We start from the raw sequence: 23,345 nt of genomic DNA on the forward strand, positions 1-23,345 counted from the left end.
GAAAACTTCAACATGATATTGCACGTGAACGACTAATTCGTAATAAACTTGCAGCGCCAATCGATTCAATAACATATGAGAGAGAAATTAATTGAAACAAAACTTCATTTAATTAAGGCCAAAACCATCAATGTCCTCACCTAACAAGGCAAAATTGCTTTCCTAATCCTTCATCCAACAACAAAATATGAGGCTGAACAACATATACTTGTCCAAAAAGAACAGAACCAAAATGACCAGTAAAAAAAGACACGAGAAGATTTTCAAGCCCCAACAACTTCAGTTGCCTCAGCAACTGGTTCCTCAGCAGGCCTGTCCACCTTCACACCAACATCCTCAGAATAATCACCATGTACCTACAAAGACAGGCAGATAGTTTTAGGTACACAACAGTTTTCCAAATCATGCTTCTGTTTTCCTTTCTATGACAAAGTAAGCTTCACAATGCAACAGCTAATTTGTCCCCGGCATGAGCAGGGATTCATGTCAAAGGAAAAGCACCAAATTTGCAGTTCATTTTTCCTAAGATTGCTACTTGATACAGAATGACAATACAATACATAGAAGTAACACACCTCCATCAACTTGCCGAGATCAAATTTAGGAGCTTTCAAGATCTTAGCTTTCCTAATAAACACATTCTGAAGTGGGTAAATGCTAGAGGTTGCCTTCTCAATCTCTCTGCCAATTAATTCAGGAATAAACTTCAGGACCAAATCCTTCAAATCACAAGACTGTGCCTGGTTTACCATGATTTCACGCATCTTCCGACGAATCTAACAGAGGAAAAGCAAACACGTCACTCGCCCAAAGAGGTAGGCAAACAAAAAGACAAGACAGCAAGAACTAACACAGGAATAATACTGCCTTATGTTAATTAACACTGCCACATACTTAAACATCAGACAAGAAAATTGGTGTTCAATTCTTGCTCATTTAACATAAAAGTGCTGCATTTTCATACATTTAAAGTAAACCTGTACAGTTCGATAATGAGAAAAATTTAGAAGACAGTAGCAAAAGAAAAGACATGATTATAGCAAACTTACCTGCCGTATCTGACTTGATTGAGCATAACAAGTCCTCTTCTGCTGGTTTAAACGCTTCTTGGTAAAGCCAATGCAGAATAACCTCAGACTATAGTTATCAGTTGTCTTAACATCAACATGAGCCTCAATCAAGGATTGCCATTTCCTCACAAGGGACCTCAACTTATCAGTAGTAAAATTCATTCCCTGCAATGTTACCCCAATCACAAAGCATGAAAAAGAAATCCAGGCAATTATAGTAAGGTATACAAAATAGATAATACACTTCATACCCAGAAGTTTGTCAGGACATTTTTGCCCTGAACATCCTCAGCTCTCAATCTAATTTTTCTGAAGGCATGCTCCTCATCACCCTGAAGATCAGCTAGGGATACCTCAAACACACGATGCTTGAGTCCCTCAGAAGCAATCTGAAACAGTAAAAAAAAATCAGTTAACAAGCAGTCCATGTTGTTCATTAAGAAGCTGTTGCAAGAATTATGAACATCAAAAAACCAACGGGACAATAACTTGAGAGTCTTGTTTGGTACGTGAAGGCATCATTGCTTGAAAGGTAGCACAAAGTTACTTGAAGGTAACACAAGAACAACCAACTCAATTGACGAAGTAAATCACAAGAAGGGGAAAAAAGGTAGGGTGAGCATGACAGTTAAAGGCACAGTCATTCAGAGGGTAACATGAACAACCCCCTTACTTGAAATCACAAGACAAGGAACAAAAAGTGGAAATTGAACTTAAATACAGAGTCTCTACAAACACTACTAATACCAAGTCCAGAACTGCCAAAATCACCCAAAAAAGTATTGACCTGCGCATTAATTTAGCCAACTTTAGTCCAGCCTAAGTAATACATTTGTATCTCCCCAATGACCAGATGAACCCTAAATGTACATTTCTGCTCATTTATGACAACTTGATACACTTGATCCGAATGAAAGAAGTCTAGAATTATCCCATACTCGAAAAGGAAGAACACAAAAAAAAATACACTTTTTCTCAGCAAAATTACACATGCATTTGCAGACTACACAGCCACATATCTTAACAATACAAGAACTGAATTCTGAGCGCTAATACACATACGCAGGGAGGAAAAGTGTGAGACACTACGTGAAAATTGAGATTACCTTTGTACCCTGGGTACGGGACACAAGGGTTTTGCCAACGTTTCGGACAGAAAAAACAGAGGGAGCCTTGATATCATACCAATCCTTCTTTGCAAATGGATCAGCTCTACACATCCACATATAAATTCCAAATCAGAAATCAAAACCTTTTCCTAATTAAATTTCCAGGACCAAAAATTAGAAGGCAAACAAGAAACCCAAAAAGAAAACAGAGAGAAAGAACTCACGCTTTCTTCTTTCCTCCCTTCTTCCCCTTGGAAATCCTCTTGTTCTTACTGCATTCAGTCCATAAAATGCGGCAATTAAAAGATGAATATATGAATAAAAGCACATATTTTTCTACATAATCAGATTAATAAGTGGAGAAGAGAAGAGAAAGTACCCAACGGCCATGGTGGAGCTCCGGAGCTGCGGCGACGACAGAGAACAAGTAGAGTGACAGCTCAACGACTGCTAAGAAGGAGGAAACCCTAAATATACAAAACCCTAGCTTTTCTAAACTACGCTTGTTATATAGGTATGGAAATTATATGAATTGGGCTGTTTACATTATTTGGACTCCTTCCGATAGTTATTAGGCTAGATTCTGGACCCTCTTTGGGTGATCTTCTTTTTTTTTTTTTTTCAAGCAAGTTATTGTCTCTTAGTGCTCTCTTACATTTGGGCTTCACTGGGCCAAGTCTGTCGAAATGTTTTAATCAAGTGCATGCTATTTTTTTTTAAATTTTTTAAGAATTAATCGAGTGTTTTTTTTTTTTTTGAAACTCTAGTATGAATTTACATCTTAAAGTCGAAAAGGCCTCATTTGAAAAGTCATTTTTTTTCCAAAAAACTTGTACGTTTTTTGACAAATTAAATTATTTTTTATCTCATATATATTAAATCATTACAGTATATTAATTTATAAAAATTTCAAAAAATAACAATCCAAACAAGGCAAAATTGAGGCATCGTTTGACAAGTTATTTTTTTTCAAATAATTTGTACACTTTTTTTGAGCACATTTCCAATCATATTTTTATCTCGTATATTATATATCAAATCGTTACACCATATTTTTTTATAAAAAAAAAAAAAAAAATAGCAAGCCAAATAAGGTCTCAAAGTCTTTTGCTAGCGTGTTGCGCGGGCCCCATGAGCTACAATGATGGATTAGTCATTAATTAAAAGTTTAAAACCGTAAATCGACGCTCATGTTCACGGACTAGACGGAATATTCCTGAAACACAATTTTAATAATTTGGCGGAGAAATAGGTAATGTGCCTTTTGCGGTCTCTTTGAAGTCCATTCCACATTTTTTTGCCTTAAATATATGATATCTTGCCTTGCCTCCCTTTGTAATTAGAGATTGGTTTCAATTCACGGACTAGAATTAGGAAGAATACCCTGAGACACAATAATTTTGTTTGGCGTACTCCTCATATTTTCTAATTGCATTAAAATTTGTGGTCATTCACTTTAATGAAATCAGTTAAAATGACAAACAGGAATTGCACTTCAGGGGGGTACTTTGTCTATTTCATGAACTCAGAGGATGAATTGAAACCAATTTCTAATTATAGGGGACAATATGTATTTAAGCCTTTCTTTTTATATCCATTTATGCCTAACCAACAAAATAATTAGATGGGACATGCCCTTTTGAATTCTTCTTAATTAATTGCGTTGATTGATTAAAAGCCAACTTGCTTTCTCTTCTGCATCATTTTCATCAACCAAATTTGCTTGTAACACAATAATGTATGAGGACGTACATTTCAAAGTGTCAAGTGCAATTACAGCTTATGAACACATGACTATACCATTTTTTGGCACATGTCATGTAACTCCATTTTTTGTTCAATTGCTTAGGTTTTTTGTAGTTTTAAGTTACAACACAAAAACTCAAAATTATGAATTCCTACATCTATAATCATTAATGCAATTTCAAATGAAAATTCTTTGCCATGTTTACAACCAATTGTCTCTAGATTCCTTCTATTTCTATGTCACCAAAAAAAAAAAAAAAACTACTAGGTACATTTGTATAAAGAAATTACATTATGCGTCCAATTTGTTGCAGTGATCCAAAACTAGATAATGTCTGTAGTAAAGATGTTTTTCACTTTTGATAAGTGAAAGCGAACACGTGTAGCTACAATCACAATCTCTGAAATCCAAATCACTGTGCTTACAGCTCAACCTTAACCACCATGCTAAATATATGTCCCAATGCAAATAGGAAATCCAGAGCATCTTGTTTCCAACACGAAAAGAAATTCAAGAAATTATTAATAAAGACAAGTCAGGGTCAAGTACATGGCAATACAATACAATGCTAATAGTTAAAAAATTGTAGAGAAAATCTTTCTGTTGGATGTATATAGAATTTTGCACCTATTAGCTACCTTGTATTGACTCTTGATCATACCAAATTAACCAACCCAAAAAAAAAGGGAAAAAAGAAATAGTGTGATCAGACTCAATCACGGATAATGGTAATAGTAAACAGGTGGTGGTGGTGGAGGAGTGCAAGCCTCTGGTGGTTGAGAAGGTGGCGGTGGTGGAGGCGGATGTTGTTCAGGTGGAGGTGGAGATGGTGGCGGAGGCGAAGGATATACCAGTGGAGGCGGAGGCGGAGGCGGAGAGTATAATGGCGGAGGTGGTGGTGGATACTTCACTGGCGGAGGTGGACTTCTTCTAGCTTGACAACCAAAAGCACTGCAGTCCACGGGATGTGAATAAAAGGCCTGACATTCCTGAGGTGATCTTTGCGCTGGTCTGCCTGGAATGCAATTCTGCTCATCATCCTTATCAGGCAACTTGAGGCACAAGGATGGTTCAGTGCAGAAGTAGTTATACGAGTAGGTGAAGTTTTGCAGCCTTGGCAATGAGCAAATACTCGCGGGAATCTCGCCAGAAAGCTTATTATGTGCTACATTTAGCTGCTCCAAACTCACCATATTCCCAATAGAATCAGGCAATGTTCCAACAAGATTGTTAAAACTCACATCAAAAACAGTTACTTCCTTCAACAGCCCTAGTTCTTGGGGCAAACAACCGCCTAAACCAACGTTCAAGAGTATAATCTCATTCAGGGTTTTGGCCATATTGCCTATGCTAGATGGCAAACAACCTTGAAGGTTGTTATTGGCCAAAACCAGCACTGAAACTGTTGAGTTTCCAATGTTTCTAGGCAGAGTTGATTGGAAGTTATTGTTGTTTATGAATAAAGCATCGAGTTTTAGGTCGAAAAGAGCAGATGGTATGCTTCCTTGGAACTGATTGTACCTTATATCAAGGAATTTGAGTGAAGGAAGGCAAAGTACAACTGAAGGAAACTCACCAGAGAAAAGATTGTTGCTTATGTCTAGCTCGTAAAGGAGGTGGAGATGGATAAAGCTTTTTGGGACGGCACCGCAGAATCTGTTGGAATTTATGTGGAAGAGGGCAAGGTCAGTGAGGAGGCCTAGCTCTTCAGGTAAATAACCAGCTAAGTCAGCATGGTTTAGGTCAATCCCAGCAACAGTAATGATGTGAGGATCATCTGGGGCTGGGGCACAGTAGACTCCATTGTAGCTGCAAACATTTGGACCATACCAGTTTGAAGTGAAGCCTTTGGGGTCTGATGTGATTGCATGTTTCCATGCTTGCAAAGCTATGTAAGCATTCGAGAGTCTTGGATTTGGGAATGGTGGAGGAGAGGCATTATATTGTTGATGAGAAGGTTTTGAGAAGAAGAATAAAAGGGAGAGTATGGCCCAAATGGTTATTTTGATGTATGGCTTCATCTTCAGTTTGATCATCATAAGGCCATTGATGGGGTGTCGGAGCCTTAAGGTGTTTAGTGATGTTCAAGGAAAGAAGGGTTTGATGTATTTAAATGCCCTATGGGTGCACCGGTTAAGGAGAATATTAATTGTATTTAATCAAACATATGGAAGATTTGACTCTATCTTACTTGAATCTCTTTTTCTTCCTGTTTTTTTAAGAGAATTAAACTTGTATGGCTGTTGGTCGAAAGCAGATGTTATCCTAATTTGACTTGGATGGCTTAAGAGGAAGGCAGCACTGAAGTTTCTTTTCTTTTTAACGTTTTGTACTTTTGTCATACGAAAGACAGCAAAATTGTGTTCCACGCAGTTTTTGAAATAATTATTGATGGCACGAATAGCACCACCCAGCCTATACAAACTTTTTGGTTATATTTGCCTTGTAGTCTCTAAACGTTTTCAGATGTATGATCTTGTGTTAAGTCAAAATTAATCTTGCAAATTAGTCAGATGTTTCGAAGGATGTTAATCTTAATGCAAGCCCCCCTAATTAACTCTTTAAATTATGCCTTATAAGCAATATGCGCAGAATAATTCAGTTGACAATTAAAGAAAGAAAAAACTAACGTTTCAACTCGGTTGATGAAGATTAGCTGCTGATCTCACCAAAAACACGGTTTTGGCGAAACTTAAGATACTCAAATACGCAGTAGGAAAAAGTATTCTCGAAGAAGCGATCTTCTTAAACTAATACTAACAAATTTGATACTTCAGGTGGGCTGTCTCCGCTGTACCAAGTTTACATGAAACAGTCGAAAGTGTAAGGAGCCATCCCTCCAACAATAAGATGCTTATATAAGTATTAATTAAATTTGTACGTGGTATATAGCTAGCTAAGTAACCAATAGGAATGATGCTGAACCAAGTAACTCGACTCGAACTCGTTTCGACTGAGTTCGAGCTACTCGTTTGAGCTCACGAATCGAGTTCAGGCTCCAATATTTTATACTGGAGCAATCCTAATCGAACTTTTTATAATATATATATTTTAATTTTTTATATTTATTATTATAAAATGTCAATAATATTCTGTATTTAAAAGTATATGTAAAATATTAATTTTTATTACATGAGTTTGATTAAACTCGAATAGGCTCGATTGAGTTTGATTTAACTCGATTAGATTTAATTTAACTCAAACTTGAGTTTGAGTTTGAGTAAGATAAATTGACTTCTAAAAGTTCCAACTTAGTTATTTTACCTTGAATCGAGCTCAAGTGGTGATCTCGACTTGAATGCACCCTTAGTATCCAATTTCTTATTGCATGTTTGCATGCATTTGAAAGTCAATGAAATTGAACCTTTTCTGAGGCAGAATAATCACTTGATGTCGATTAAGTTAATGAATAGTAATTGAATTACGTAACTCACAAGCTTAAATCAGGACCACAAGGTAAAACGCTTTCTTTTTGGGGTTTGAAGGGCTGAAAATGGCCAAAAGTTTTGATAATCTAAACCTGCAAGAACCATGGGCGGAGACCATAAGCAGTAACCCCAAATCACCAAATGCTAGAGTCTGCACTTTCACTGCTTCTCTATATAAACCTCTTCAATGAAAAGAGGGGAAAAGTATAAGAAAAGAGAGAGAGAGAGAGAGAGAGAGAGAAAAAAAAAAAAAAAAGGTAGCACCTACTACAACCATCTAAATTGTGAAAGGCTGCTTGAAAAGTTTTTACATGCAAATTATTCAGCTGGTCAATTGAAAATAATTTTCTACTTCTATTGTATTTGAGAGTTAAAACAAAATCTTGGAGTATCTGTTTGACAAGGATATTTTATCGATCTCTCGCATTCTTCACAACAACTAGCTAGGCCAATAGGAGAAGAGCAGAAGCTTTGACCCTTTTGTTTAGTGAATGTTCATCAATAACTTTGGCCAAGACCCGGAGATTGAAACCTTGGTTTAGTGACAAAATTAACAAAAAGAGTATAGTGGTCAAGGTGATTTAGTTGTAGATCACCGGCCGGACACGAGTTCATGAATTCAATCCTTTCTCCAACTTGTTTCTTTAAAAAAAAAAAATTTTGATCAAGCTAGACAATTTATTATTGTACAACTATGTCGAGTGCAAAACTCAGCTGCATGCTTGTATGTTAATCTTTGATCTATCTAACTATGCTACATTAGTCTGTACTCCGAATTAATTAGTTAGGTTCAACTTTTGATGTAACACAAGAAGGGGACCTAGTCTTAGCCTTAACCTCTTGGAAATTAAGGAGAAATGAATTCGAGCCTGTTTAGATTGCTATTTTTTAAAGTTCTTGAAAAAAGAAAAATGTTGCACTGATTGATTTAATATATATGAGATAAAAAGTTGATTAAAAAATATATTTATAAAAAAATAAAAATATTTTGAGAAAAAAAAAAAAAGGCAATCCAGAAAAGGCCTAAACTAAAGTGTTATAAGAAGCAAAAGTCGCAGGCTGAGGCAGTTGAGCCTACTAGAAGAAGCAAGCTTTGGTTTTAAGAAAAGTCTCATCTTTTGGGTTCAAATTGCTTAGTTATGACGTGAAATGTGTTTAATTAATTCCCACTTGCACGAGGAAAGTGGAAACTTGTTGAGGTCAAGCAATCAAGTCGGTCGGAATTTAATTCAACCAAGAAATGAAAAGATAAATCGGGTTACATCAATTTGAAAACGTCAACAAATTGATCTCGCAATTTTGCTAAATTGTTAAAGAAGTATTTTGTAACAAAGACATATTATATAAACTAACATTTTCTTACATCTGCATAAGCGCATTCATATATACATACGCAAACCTACTATTTTGCATGTAGGTGAATGATTTTGAAGAGGTAAAACTGGAAATAGTAGTTTCATCTGTTGAAAATTGTAAAGTCAATTACTACCAAATACAGAAGACCAGCTCAACGCAGAAAGCTAGAAACCGACAATCTATAAATGTTACCGGAATACATTCGTGAATTTTTGTAAATCGTTTTCAGGAGTTATTGGCAAGTTAGAAACTGAAAACGCCATGGAAATGCATTTTCTGAAGCTTCATTAACTGCTCAAAGGACAAAGCAATTTGTTGCTTTAACTTTTCCACTTTCCAACCTAATTCAAGCAAATTAAAGATGTACTTTTGGTTGTTGAAATGGCCCGTTATCTTTTCATTTATCTTTTTGGGTGTGCTGTCAATTTCATGCATAGAATGGTTAGGAGAAATGAATATGCTTCTGAGGCACTGATTTCATCTCCACGTACAAAACTCGATTATTTTTCTATTTTACTAATTCGTATAATTTTTATTGATTTATTCCTGTTTCGGATTTTTTTTTCATGGGTACTTGGGGGAATCAAAGTCAACCAGAAGCTCTGTTTGTTTTTCTTTTTTTTCCGGAGACGACAATTATTGTATAACCTAATTTATTCTACACTAAGGGGGAGGGGGCGGACCTAAGGAGACCCAGGGATAACTCGGAGGGGACTGTACCACCACCGGACCAAACGGGTACACAACACACCCGTCTGAATTTTTTGATGCAAACTACTTAAATGTGACATTTTGATGGGCCAAGCTAAGTGGTAGCCACCGGCCCAAAGTTCCGTTTATTTGTTCTTCTGGAAACCCTTCAAGAAAACAGACATTTCACATCATAGTTTTCTTTTTCATTAATTCCATTACCCTTAGGAAGACCAGCTCCTCCTAGTTTTCAACTTCATATGTTGACCCTTTCTGTTTGGGCTTCTGTTTTTGGTTGGTAGGCGTTGCAAATTTCTGGCTGTTCTCCAATGTCAATTCCGGAGTGCTCTAACTTATACAGAAACATTAAGTGCATTTTAGATTTTATTAAATGTATAACTAATTTTAGGTAATTTTAGTTACTTTAGATATCGTTATCGTTATTATTAAAACACTGGAATCGATTCAATGGTCGGAAGAGGTCTCTTTGGGGGCAGGAAGGACGTGGGGATGAGTGAAAAGATAAAAAAGCAGTTAATAACAGGAAGGGCGCGAGGAGGAGTGGGAGGGTAAAAAATAAAAATACAAAAAAATATGGTTATTAACTTATTGTTTTGAACTTAACAAATGAGATAATTCTGAAAGTTTGTGATTACAACACAGAACGACTGCTGATGATGCAAGAGTTTAGAGTTTATTGCAAATTGGTTACAGCTAGCTGGAAACCAACGAAAAAGGCAGCTGAACGGAACTCTTCTTCAATCTCAACCTCTAAAATCAACATCTATCCCTATTTCCAAATACTTTACCGAGGATGTTATGATCTTGATCTGAGCCCACCAGGATTTCCAATGCAGACTGTATAGTCGATTATTTGTTTAGGTTTCATCCATCTATTAGAAAATGCAAAACTTCACTTAGTTTATCACTTTTCAAATGTAAATTTGTTGAATCGCTTGCAACAACAATCGAAAATGATTTTTCTGTCGAGTGTCTAATATATACTGGCTGGTTGGTACTACAAAATTTAGGAAACAAAATGATAATTAAATAATGTATGAAATATCCACTTGAGGTTTGGTGTTCGTTTTATTGCAGCCAACCATAAAAGGAAGGAAGACAGCCCTTTCTGTCTTTCAAACATGCAAAAAAAAGGTTAAAGCTTAGAATGGATTGAATTCATAGATCTACCCAAATTATTCTCCGAAATAGGAAAAATATATCCTCCGAAAATTACTAATACAGAATTAAATAAGGAATTCAATTCAGATATAAATAAAAAATTCCTACTAATTAAGCCAAATACGTTTTTACCAAAACTATTCTATACAAGAAATATGGTAAGAAGTGGTTCTCATGATTTTACACCCACAAAACAAAACACAATGCTAAATAGAATTAACAGATGAAGTACTGCGTCCACTAGAACTGGACCAAGAGGCAATGGGCCATAATTTAACAAAGAAGAGTAAGAAACCCTGTCATATATGAAATTCTTTAGCCCTTCATGATTGGGCCTCTCTGACCCAAATCAACACTAACGGTATCTTTTGTAGGCCCGTCATGCTTACATTTCTTGATTTTTCTTTGGGTCTTTCCTGTAGCCCAATTTCTTTTTTTTTTTTTTTTAATCTAGAGTAAGGTTACAAATAAGTCGAGTCGAGTCTTGTCTTGAGCTAATCAAATAATATTTTTCTTAATAAATATTAAGAATATATGTAATTTTACTATTAAAATAAATATATATATATATACTCGAACTCGCAAACTAACGAGTTTAATATTTTTGAACTCGATCTTGAATTCGAGTTCGATTTGGCCAATTCGAACTCAATATTGATCAAGTTCGACTCGAGCTTTGACTCGCGAGCGATTTGATTCGTTTACAACCTTAATTTGGAGGTTTCCGTGGTAGTGTAATTGGCTTTCATCTCTTTTTACTACTACAATACTTTTTTTTTTTGTTTGACAAGAAATATCGAGGTTCTACTTGGATCGAAGAGTATTTGGAAAACTAGTTTTTGTTTTCAAAGTTTACAATGTATATTCTAAAAGCACTTCAAACACACACAATTTCAAATACACAACAAAAAATAAAAAAAATAAATGAAAAAACTCTTTCTTCTTCTATCCACCACCGCCCCTTCATCTTCTTTACTGTTATCACCATCCACTCCCCCATTTTTTCTCTTTTCTCCGTCTACTTCTTCCTTCCTGCAACCCTCCCCCTCTCTTTTTTTTTTTTTTTGGTTGCCCGCCCGGTATCCGAAGCTTTGCCCCGACTAATCCGGACTCGACCCGCGTCGCGCACCTGACTATGGTGGGTGAGTCTCCCAACAGGAGTGTCTGCGTACACTAGAACTCGAACACGAGACCTGTTTAAGCGAATCCGAGCCGCTTACCACTCGGACCAACCTCGGTTGGTACCCTCCCGCTCTCTAGTCGCGGCAAGAAAGACTGAAATTGAAAAACAAGCGAGAAAGAGGAATGAGGAATGAGAGGTCGAACCTTCAATTTAAGACAAAAACCTTTAACCAGTGGATGATATTAAATTGCCCTTACGGTTTTAATGTACTTCAAGTTTAAAGATCTTTACCTTTATCTTAGTATTGAAGTTTACCCTTTCCATGTATAATAAGAGGAAGTAAGATTGCTTAATTAAGTGGTAATTAAGTCTGAATGCAATGATAGTAAGACAAACTGAACAATTTATCAGTTTCACCATAACATTACTAAAATATTTAAATTAAGTTGCGACTGTTACGGAAACAATAATATACAGAAAATTCTAAAAGATAATAATTGAACGTAAATATTACAATTTTGATGCATTAATGCTAGCTCTAATATTCCTTGATTTTAAATTAATCTAATCAAGGTGATAGTAGTGTTTAAGTTTTTCTCTTTCTTTTTTCGTCAGGTTAAAAGTTAGAATAATTTTCAAATTAGGAATTCAAATGAAGTTAATAAAGTCGAACATTGTAGCGTTTAAACTTGTTAGTTTATTTTAACGAACTTGATATTGTGTTAAAAGAGTTATCATTTTATGTGCTTATCATGCGAATTTAAAATGAGTTTTTATCGAGTCGAGTTTGAGTTATGATTGAGTAGTTTAGATTTCTTACATATATTCAAATTTTATGTTGAACGAGTCAATTTTGGAGCCAAGTTTAAAATTTAGTCGAACATAAAATGTCATTAATATTTAACTTGATTAATTAGCGAATCAAATTTCAACAAATATTTACTGAATTGAGTCATATTCGAGTATCAACTATTTGATTCATCCAACTCAAGTTGAACTCGAATTTAGTTGGACTGCTTGACTATGTGTATGTACAATGTAGATATCCAAAATTAAACTTATCAAGGTGAAATCTTGTTTCATTTTGGTTTAAGTAATTTCAGAGAACAATTTCAAATTGAATTAAATTGGAGTATTAGCTTCGTTCGACCTCCAAATTCCAAGTTTGCTCATCAGACAGTAAATTTGCCTAATTAGAGGAGGTATTAGTTCAGTATCGTTATACATTCATCGTAGCGAAAAACCAACTGGAGCAAGAGACAGGTACCGCGTGGGCCCCATCCAGGAAGTCCGCCCGTTAACCCGACACCGTCATGCTAATATCAGATTCATCATGCTGATGCATTGCTGCAAACCCAGACAAGCAAAATTAAAGAAACCCTACACAGAAGCCCAAAACCCCTCATAAACCCACAACAATAAATACTTAATAAAATTCAGATAGGAAAAATGGGAGAATCAGAAGCAAAAATGGAGCAATCCCTGAAAGATCAAGGCAATGAATTTTTCAAATCTGGGAATTATCTCAAAGCAGCTGCTCTTTACACTCAGGCCATTAAGCAAGACCCCAACAATGCAACCCTTTATAGGTATTTTCATCTTAATTGTACGTAATTCTTTCTGGATGTAGTAACAATTCTTGGAAACTTAAGTTCTAAAAAATGGGACTTGTCATTTTTTTTTAATACTCGTTTTTACTGTTTGATTAGTTCCAAGTTTGTGTACTTTGTGATAAATTAAGAATGCTGAGAAACCCATTTGGGATTTGCTTCTACATGTAGGGAAAAAAGATTCAATTTTGGTTTTATATTTGGTTGCTAAGAGAAATTAAGATTTTTTTTTTGGGGGGGAGGCGTAGAAACCTAGGCATAGAAAGGAGGAATCTTTATTGTTGGGTTGATTTGAGTTCAGGTTAAGTGCCTAAAAGATTGTTTTTTGGTGGAGTTTATACGAATGCAGTGGATTAGAATTCTTCATTGAAGTTTTGATTAGTTGAATCCAATATGGAGAGCAAAAATTTTTTGTTGCTGAAGTTTATGGGAAATTCTGAACTTCAGGACCATGTTAGCTAGAATCTGTTGTTGGTCGGATGTTTGTTTGTGCATTATACAAACTTGAAGTTTTATTGGATTCGCTATTTTGATGAACTAGCCAAGTGGAGGATTGAGCATTGTTTTAAGCTTTTTAGTTGTAGCAATGCAATTAACAAAAGTTTTTGTTCTTTTCAAGCTGCGAGATGTAGTGTTGGAAACATGAATGCATGCTTCCTGGAAGCAACAGAAAGTGTGTTAGATTGTGTTGGAAACATGATGCAAAATAACTAGTATTAATTCTTTTGTCGTCTGACATATTTTTTACACGTGTTTGAAAACTTTGCCCATGAATGCTAAGGGTACTCAATGGATTGGTGTTGGCTGTCCTGTAAAAGATCATAGAATCATGGATGAGAGCCCAGCAAATCAAACTGCTGCTAAAACTATCTAAGTGAAAAGGAATGAGAAGTATATATCTATGGAGAATGTTTCCATTAGGTGGGATACATGATATATGATTTAACAGTTTAGAATTTATATCTAGGAAGTGAAAAAAGTTATGCATTTTTCTTCTTTAACAAAAAAATGTCAAAACTATGGTGGAAGCCTCATGCTTATGGTTGTGGTTGTGGCTTGATAAGCAAAATTTGAAGTCTAATAGCTGTTACTTTGCAATACTCCTTCTCTGGCACATGTCTCCATGGGTAGAGTAGTGGCAGTGGTTATGTTCTTGAACCCTTCTTTTCTATTTTCAGTACATTAAATACAATAGAATTTAACTTTTTGGTTCTCATTTTGATCATCCTATTGTCCTTCTTGCCAGCAACCGTGCTGCTGCATTCTTGCATTTGGTCAAGCTCAATAAAGCTCTTGCTGATGCTGAGACAACTATCACATTAAAACCTGATTGGGAAAAAGTATGCTCTTTTACATATATATCGTTTTTCAAGATGTTAATGCTTGGGAGTCAGATGACATTGCATTTTAAAATGCAGGGTTACTTCAGGAAAGGATGTGTCTTAGAGGCAATGGAAAGATATGATGATGTATGTGTAGATTTTCTCCCTTTTATTCCCTGTAGCATTTTGACTGAGACAAACACTCATGTGCAGATAATTTTACTTTAATTGATATAGGCCTTGTCGGCATTTGATATGGCATTGAAGTACAATCCGCAGAGTTCAGAGGTGTCAAGAAAAATCAAGAGGCTTTCACAGTTGGAGAAAGAAAAAAAGCGGGCTCAAGAAGTGGAAAGCATGAGATCAAATGTTGATATGGCAAAGCATCTGGATGCATTGAAATCTGAACTGGTGAGTGGATTTTCAGCAAAGAGGCAAAGTCTGTGTATATCTGTCTAAAGTTTATAATTGTCAGAGAATTTGTTTGCTTTACTTGTTCTGCTTACAGCTGTTTGGTTGATCTGTTTAATTAATTTTATTTCTCAAATTGCTTGTCTTACTATTAGTGATTTACATAAATTTTCTCATATAAAGTATTTAAAACTGAACGGTTGCTGCAGTGATTTGTAATGGAAATTAAATTACTCTGTCTTTATGCAGTCTGGAAAATATGGAGCTGAAGAGATTTCTGGAGAGATTTTCTCTTTCCTTGTTGAAACAATGGAGATGGCTGTAAAATCATGGCATGAAAGTTCTAAGGTTGATGCTAGAGTTTATTTTCTTCTTGACAAGGATAAAACAGACACTGAGAAGTATGCGCCCGTCGTTAACATTGATAAGGTAATACAGCCACATAAGCTGTTTCTCATTCTTTTTTTTTTTTCCTGTTCCCAAAGTCTTAGTAGTGATTCTCATTTTTGCCTGTATATTATTTTGACCAGTTTGAATCCTGTATATGTTAATGATGCCAGGCATTTGAATCACCCCATACACACAGCAGTTGTTTTTCATTTCTTAGACAATATGCTGAAGATTCTTTCTCTCGAGCAGCTTGCTTAGTAACACCTAAGAGTATTATATCTTACCCACAGGTATGGTTGACCTCTATCCTTTGTGCTTTATTTTGTGGTTGAATGGTATTGACAGGTGACATGTTTCAGTTTCAGAAGGACTCTGAGGATTAGATGTAGTTAAGTGTCTGGAAATGAATCTCTAAACAGTTAGTTTATTTCTGGCATATGTTGTATACTTAAAACCTTTCTCCTTTTTCTTTCTTTTTGTGGGATGGGGGGGTGGGGGTGGGCGCACAGAAATATCATGTATGCAGTCATAAATGCCAAGTCCTTTATATTTATATATCTTGGTCCATAAGGAGCTAAAATCAGGAAATCTTTAACATATCGCAGCACCTTTTTTTTGGGGGGGGGGGGGGTGTGGTGGAAAGGCTTGAGAAGCATTCATATTTTTTTCAAGCTCCTAAAATATTGTGGATGGGTCATCTATGATCATTGACAGCAGAAGGGTGCCTGCCTCTGAAACCTTACATGTTTCATTTTTCAACTGCTGGACTAACTGTAGTCCTTGCCAAAACAATGAATATAATGGACATCTGCAAATATGAATCGGTTTCAATGGATTCAGCAGATTCTAGCTTTTTTATTTTTTTCCAACTTAAAACAAAAAGGTTTGCTGTCAGATAATTCCACTTTCATCATGTTAAGGTGTTTTCTTTAGTGCATTCTATTTTTGTTCTGCACGAGCAGTAAAATGTAGAACAAGATCAGTTTATCCTTTGGATTTCAGCATGCATGAGGACTGCTGAAAGAATGCAGAAGACAAGATTTTTGTTCTCCCAAGAATTTTTCACATTTTCAAATTGTGAATCTGATTTCTATGTCTAATTTTCATATTTCACTTCCAGTTAAACCACTGTCTATGATATCTTGGTGACCTACCTATTCATAAATTTGTTTGTTTCAGGTCTGGAAAGGACAAGGATCTAGGAAATGGAAGCATGGACAAACTGATGGCTTCTTTGTTCAATTTGAAACTCCTTCCATTCGCAAGTTATGGTTTCTTCCTAGTTCCACTGAGAAGGGGCAGACTTTATGCAGGTTCTCTCTCTCTCTCAATACATGCATATGCATGCAAGCATATGAATAACATTCACCTTAAGCAAGATTTATCTTTGAAACGTCAGTTCAAAACTGGAGGTTTAAGCTGCACATGCATACTGCCCCCACCAACAGAAATCATGACTGCTATTCTATTGAACACATAAGAAGTATTAATATTTCTTCTCTTTAGGGATCCGGTCGCTTTGGACATTAGCGTACATGAGGTTCTTCCTCGTCTGTTCAAGGAAGTGTAATTAATGTAGCCGCGATTTCTTCTCTTTGGAACGACATCTCTGGGAAAAAAATGATTTATTGCCAAAACAGAGTGTCCATAACATCGAGGCACAGGAAAGGTCCGTGCTGGATATCACATTGATCAGTCGTGCATATCCTTGCATTTGGGTGCATTGTCGATATTGCTGTCTCCTGTTCAGCTAGTAACATCTTTCAGGCTTGTATTTGAGCTTTTTTTGCTTTGTAATTTTGCTTTTGAAGTTTTTACAATGTCGTGTATTGTTCTTTTCAAATTGGATTAGGACGTCTTGGGATGACATAGTACTTTCTTTGTTTTATGCTTTTGGCTATTAGATTCAGAAAGTAGTGATTATATAGCCAAAATTTGTATACACAAATTTATAGCATGGTTTGGTTCAAAACTGTGGCATGTATAAACTTTTTATAGCATGTTATTTATTGGCAGCATGTTATTTATTGGCATTCATCTGTTCACCTCATGTTGCAATTTTGCTGCTCATGTTTTCAACCTTGCTGTTCCTCACTCTTCCAAATGCTGAATGCTTGGTGGTTAGTTTAAGAGTCCTATGATCTAACCGCTTTTTTGTTCTAATTGCTTGTGTTAAGATCTCGGATTTGTTAATGGGTTCTGCCATCCTTGTGCTTGAATTTTGAGCACTAATCGTTATACAGATGGGTTCTAGCTCTATGCTTCATTCATTTTTTTTTAATGGGTCACAAACAGAAGATTAAAAGGCCTGATGTGCATCATTAGCCTTGCTTAATAATTTCTTGTACTATTCTCAAGAATTGAACCCTATCCTGACTTCATGAAATTTGAGTCCTTGCATCACGCCATCATTTAGTTTATGGCCTGCCTTTCCTAAGCCCCTATTTAGGGCATTAATCAAACAGTGTTATCTGATCCTTCACCATCAGTTGCCTTGGCTTTCTGCTTGAAAGAGTGAAGCATGAAGGTGCAAGCGCATACTGCTTCTGCAACTGTTAGAAAGATCCATTCTCGACCAACTGTGGCAATAAGCTTGGACCTATCCAGCTTCTTCATAACCTCACTTCCAGGATTGGCTAATACAAGCTAAATTAAGAAAAGTACAAAATTATCAATCACAATCAGCATATAAATCATCCACAGCGGGGAACAGAAAATTTTATGCAGTAAAATAGATGATGAGTGTTTGTACCTGCAGACACCTTCTGTCCATGTTTTTCTTGACTTCTTCTAGCATACCAATTCCACTTGTATCAATCGTTCCGACAGCTGGTAGCCAGGAAATTCACATTTTAGGATCTGTAAAGATGTGATTTTTCGAAAGATTCAATTTTTCTTGCTTACCACTCATATCCAATATCACATGCTGTAGTTCAACATCTTTTGAGCATTTTAACCTATCTTCCTCCTCGTCGATCCATCTTGAGATCCTAATTTAAGAACACGACCATGAAAATAAATATCTTTCCAAGTTTACAAGCAATTAGTAGAGCTGATGACTTCCAAGTTGAGTCGAGTTTACTTGAGTTACCTTTCTCTCAAGTAACTTGCATTGGCAAAGTATATGGGAGAGTCGATACGCAGGATTAACATTCCAGGAACATTGATAGCTCCGGGATATTGATCAATGCTTCTGTAAGCCATACTGTTCGGAATGTTTCCAAGAACAACAGTCCTCGGCCTTGCGACGAACAAAAGTACCCGCAGAAGGGACAGTGCCACCTAAATCATGCATGATCTTCGACAGATTAGAGAGACAGATTTGTCGGCGAAAACTAGCTCAGATTTTAGTACAAGTCAGCAGAAGATTAGTGAAGAGATTATGTTACACACAGCAATAACTAGGCCGATTTCGACACTGCCAAAGACCACGCCAACGTATGCACTGAGGCAGACAGTGAAGTCGAATTTGTCAATCTTCCAGAGGTGGATGGCAGATTCGTAGTCTATGAGGCCGAGCATGGCCGCAATTATTATGGCGGAAAGAACCACTAGAGGAGTGTAGTGGAACAATGGCGTGAGGAACAACAATGTTATCATCACTGCAGTTGCCATAACAATATTAGACACTGCAGTTTTGCAGCCTGCATTGAAATTCACTGCCGTCCTTGAAAATGGTCCTGGAAAATAATAAAATAGATCAGAATCCACTTGAAAGTGAAAAATAAGAAAGAAAAAGTGGGGAAAAAAGAAACTTGTATTCATGGTTCAAAGTCTCGGCCGAAACCGAGACAACTCGGCCGAGTCGTCACTGGAACGGATTTCTCCAATACGATATCGGGACGAGATAACTTCAGGATACTTAACACATCGAGAAATTGGCCGAGAAGTCTCCGATACAGATAGTTTCGGCCGAATCAGCCCGAGTCGACTCTCAAATTTTCTTTTACTAATTTTTTTATTGTTTTTGTTTAGCATATTTTTGAATATTATTCACAATTTTTAGAATATTAAATATTTCAAAATTTGCGTCTTGTCGAGACCGTGATCGATATGCTGAGACCGATGTGGAACAGTCCGGGCCGTGACCGCAACTTTGAACTATGCTTGTATTAGATAGTAACATTTGTACGAATTCTTCGAGTCTCCAAATCCAAAAGTTCAATGAGAAAAACTTGTTGGCTTATTATACAATGAGACATGAACTAGCATATAGTTAACATGCAACACATGTTTCTACGTTTGAAACTGAAATCAAATCATTTTTAACTTTAAGAGTCTTAATATAATCTTTTTCACTAGTCGAAGGTCTCATTAGTAGGACAACATGCTTAGTGCACTCATTGCCACTGGCCTAAATGGGGGCCTTGTTGTTATAAAAGTACCTGCGGTAAGGTAGCAAGAGGTGCAAGAGCCAGCAATGTTCATCAATCCGAAAGCCAACATCTCTTTGTTTCCATCTATATGATAGTTCTTGAATGCGGCAAAGCTTCTTCCAACTGCTATTCCTTCCTGCAGGCCAATATCATCCTTTGGTGATTGCATGAAATAGTTGTTGGGTCACGATCGGCTTTGTCATTTAGGTCAAAATAATTTGCTAAAATAGACTACATTTTGTTGCCTTGATCAGTTGCAAATTTAATTGTGCAATTGATGAATTTTATATTTAAAGTATTAATTTATCTTTTAAAAAGTTTTTTTTTTTTTTTTGGTAAATGGGAGGTTTTAAATTCATTACTTAATACTTACAGCTAGAGCGATGACACCAGTGATGATTCCAGTCTTTATGACTGTCATGAGGTATGGAGAATCAAATGACAATTCTGAAAAAGATGGTGGATTCAACCCTTTCTTCAAGTGCCCAATCTACAAGATGCCAACGGAAAACATCATCAAAACCTTGGGATTACCTAGCAACCTTTGTTCACGAGCTCGTCCTAGCTAGTGCATGTGCATGTGGTGGTGGACATATATATATATATGTCATTATGTCGTGCTACAACTGTACAACTATACATGCATGAATCAACTTAATTTGTCTGGCAAATGACCATAAACAATCATACATGTGCTCGCTTGAGAAGCAGACTACATATGTAAAAAAAAAAAAAAAATTGTTCAAAATGTAACTTATAATTTGTTAAATAAATTTTTTTGTCCTTCATATTTAAAATGCTATCTTTTTATCCTTTAAAAAATTAAGTCAGTAAAATTTGATCATAACGTAGGTTTTTTACGACTTTTTACCCTAAATTTGTCATTGATCCACACATGCTTATTCTTTTAGGAGCAAAAAGATTAGATCCCATCTGTAACTAAATAAATAACTCAATCTGTATTCATTTTTGCCCCTACAAAAATAGAATTTGTCCCAAAATATATTTATTTTTTTCCTAAAAAAGTGAAATCGGACTAAATTCATATTTATTTTTGTCACAAAAAAAAAAGTAGAATTTGACTTTTTTGGACATAAAATTGATTGCATGTGGGTTATATAGTAATTCCAAGCTAAAAAGTGGTCGAAAATGTAGGTTGTCACCAAATTTTATTTATTTGAATTTATAGAGGACGTAAAATTAAAATTCTAAAAATGAAAGACGAAAAATTCCTTTGGTAAAATGTGAGAAACGTTTCAAACGATTTTTCCAAAAAAAAAAAGTAAAATATTATACTTAGAAGTAGACTCAGTCTAATTTAGATTTTGTATTAAAACTATTTTTAAATAAAAATATAACTTGCATGATTATGCTAAAGCTTCTCAAGGACAAGGAGATAGGGAGATTACCACTTGTACTCCATGATTTTCAGCATGGGTGAAGTACACCAGAACACTTCCCAAAATAACAGAAATTAGAGGTGCCATAGCATTTGCCCAAAAGAATGCTGGCTTCCTTTTGCTCTGCTCCTCACCCGCAAAACATACAAAATCACATGAGTCTAATGACAGAAATTCTTAATTTCCCTGTCCATTTCAACGCAATAGAAATAGTAACAAAATGGAAATTTTATGAACTTACGAAGTATCTTGCGATGAAGAGGAAAAAGAGGAAAGAGCATCCCAGGATCCCGCTTTGCCATTTCCACTATAACAAACACCACCATTAGCAATATTAAATCAGCACAACAATTTAATAATCTAAATAAAGAACTTTTTAACTTTTTAACAAAACAAAAAATCACAGCGCAAGAAAAGGTAAAGATATATATATATATATATATATATATATATATATATATATATATATATATATATATATATATTAATAAAGAAGTAGAAGGGAATTGAACCTGGTGCGTTTGGCTAAAGATAGACTTCATGACGTCCGTGATATCAGTTTCATGTGTGAAATGAACCAGCCCAAGAATTCCCTTCAACTGCTGCAAACACACAACTGTAGCTGCTCCTCCCATAAATCCCACAATTGTTGCATGGGATAGGAAGTCCACAATGAATCCCAGCCTTATAGACAAGACAATATATAAATGCTTAAACAAATCAGTATGCTCCTCTAAACAAAGCAAGTAGGTACTTTAATTAACGACGGGCTTTTCACTCTTTTTAATTTCTTTTGGAGTTTGTTAGCCAAAAAACTTCAGTACTAGAGGATTGAATGCTCTGTTAATCAGTAGATAAAAAAGTTTGCTGAAACCGACCTTAACAGGCCTAGAGAAGCTTCAAAAACTCCAGCAAAGAAAGTTGCTGTCAGAACCAGCTGCACATAGAGCTTGGAGTCCTCAGCAGGATGGACTTCTTTTCCTAGCATGGCAGCTATGAGAAGTGATGGAACAGCTATAGCTCCAATGGCCAAATCTCTTGAACTTCCCAGCATGGCATAAATCAGCGGCGGCACAAAGCTTGAATCTGCATACCAAAAAAATTAACGACAGTCAAATATTATTCTCTCTTATCCTGTAAAATGTATGTATTATTTTCCTGTAGCTACTAAATCAGAAGAAGAAATAATTTGAAGGTCTCGCGCATATTAGTTAATCATGCATGTAGTAGAAAAACTTACATAGTCCCATAATTGGAGGAATATTTGCTAATCTCGCATAGCTTATTCCTTGAGGAATCGCGAGGCTAGCGATAGTAATTCCAGCTATGAAATCAGCCTTGAAGAAATCAAAAGTGTAACCAGGAGCCCACTTAAGAATTGGGACGAAATACTGTAACCCGAGAACACATTTCTTTGAAAATGACTGACCCTTGAATTGCCTAAAAGGATCATCAGGGAAAAGCGTCTCTTTCACAGACATTCCTAAATTCTGAAAAAAGGGTTTTGATGGAGGTGATTCCACACGAACACGATGCTGGGATTCAAAATCAGCATTTCCCATTGTATTAAATTGCACAAAATCTATGGTTTTTCTTCCTAACTTAGATTTTGAGAAGGTATAAGTCCAGGGTCCAAGTCAAGTAAGGCACATAAGAATTAAAGCTAAGAAATGTAACGGGCAGTTGTCATGCATTAATGGTGCAACAACTATTCCTAGCTGACGGTGGCTTTATATACCAAAAACACAGGAGCTGTGCAAGGATCTTGGTAATGTGACTTGGCTTTTTCAGTTTTTGTAGTGAAGAAAGTAGCCCTACACTGATCGATATCCTGAATTCGGGAGTTCTTGAAATAAATGAGCATACAATTGTAGCTAAGAGAGGAGGTGGCTGGATGTGGTCTCCAGGACGGCAGTATATATAGGCTATATAGCAGTGATCATAGCATGTCAGTTACTATACAAGAGATGGATGCAGTGTTTGTGGGCTTCTTGTCTTGATCGATTCTTGGTGGTGGGATGGGACGGACCGCGCGGTGGTGGATGGCGGGACCGAGTGTATTGACTGGAAACGTGGCACATGGTCAACGGCTTTGGGTATGGCAGGTCCTCTTTTTGAACGGCAATGGTTA

General features: G+C 36.1%; 4 protein-coding genes across 4 annotated transcripts; 1 reads left to right on the top strand and 3 right to left on the bottom strand.

Moving 5' to 3' along the window:
• Nucleotides 1–87: 87 nt before the first annotated feature.
• LOC113738279 (small ribosomal subunit protein eS1-like) lies at nucleotides 88–2,699 on the bottom strand. The gene is made up of 7 exons (XM_072084360.1): nucleotides 2,559–2,699; nucleotides 2,404–2,451; nucleotides 2,177–2,282; nucleotides 1,322–1,459; nucleotides 1,050–1,235; nucleotides 576–776; nucleotides 88–356 (listed from the first exon to the last, which is right to left on the bottom strand). The coding sequence occupies exons 1-7, from the start codon at nucleotides 2,567–2,569 to the stop codon at nucleotides 264–266; spliced, it is 783 nt and encodes a 260-aa protein (XP_071940461.1). The 5' UTR covers nucleotides 2,570–2,699; the 3' UTR covers nucleotides 88–263.
• Nucleotides 2,700–4,411: 1,712 nt separating this feature from the next.
• Nucleotides 4,412–6,063, bottom strand: LOC113737228 (leucine-rich repeat extensin-like protein 4). The gene has a single exon (XM_072084361.1). The coding sequence runs from the start codon at nucleotides 5,963–5,965 to the stop codon at nucleotides 4,643–4,645; it is 1,323 nt and encodes a 440-aa protein (XP_071940462.1). The 5' UTR covers nucleotides 5,966–6,063; the 3' UTR covers nucleotides 4,412–4,642.
• A 6,885-nt stretch (nucleotides 6,064–12,948) lies between these two features.
• Nucleotides 12,949–17,471, top strand: LOC113736775 (uncharacterized). Its single transcript, XM_072084365.1, has 8 exons — nucleotides 12,949–13,294; nucleotides 14,562–14,655; nucleotides 14,734–14,784; nucleotides 14,875–15,048; nucleotides 15,298–15,477; nucleotides 15,609–15,728; nucleotides 16,618–16,751; nucleotides 16,945–17,471. The coding sequence occupies exons 1-8, from the start codon at nucleotides 13,155–13,157 to the stop codon at nucleotides 17,006–17,008; spliced, it is 957 nt and encodes a 318-aa protein (XP_071940466.1). The 5' UTR covers nucleotides 12,949–13,154; the 3' UTR covers nucleotides 17,009–17,471.
• Nucleotides 17,472–17,673: 202 nt separating this feature from the next.
• On the bottom strand, nucleotides 17,674–23,129 carry LOC113736741 (sulfate transporter 3.1-like). Its single transcript, XM_072084364.1, has 12 exons — nucleotides 22,455–23,129; nucleotides 22,093–22,300; nucleotides 21,727–21,898; nucleotides 21,456–21,521; nucleotides 21,224–21,337; nucleotides 20,188–20,304; nucleotides 19,824–19,950; nucleotides 18,832–19,118; nucleotides 18,530–18,720; nucleotides 18,343–18,428; nucleotides 18,191–18,267; nucleotides 17,674–18,084 (listed from the first exon to the last, which is right to left on the bottom strand). The coding sequence occupies exons 1-12, from the start codon at nucleotides 22,774–22,776 to the stop codon at nucleotides 17,896–17,898; spliced, it is 1,956 nt and encodes a 651-aa protein (XP_071940465.1). The 5' UTR covers nucleotides 22,777–23,129; the 3' UTR covers nucleotides 17,674–17,895.
• Nucleotides 23,130–23,345: the final 216 nt, after the last annotated feature.

This window comes from Coffea arabica, chromosome 3e, assembly GCF_036785885.1.
Source record: "Coffea arabica cultivar ET-39 chromosome 3e, Coffea Arabica ET-39 HiFi, whole genome shotgun sequence".
Taxonomy (NCBI): Eukaryota; Viridiplantae; Streptophyta; class Magnoliopsida; order Gentianales; family Rubiaceae; genus Coffea; species Coffea arabica.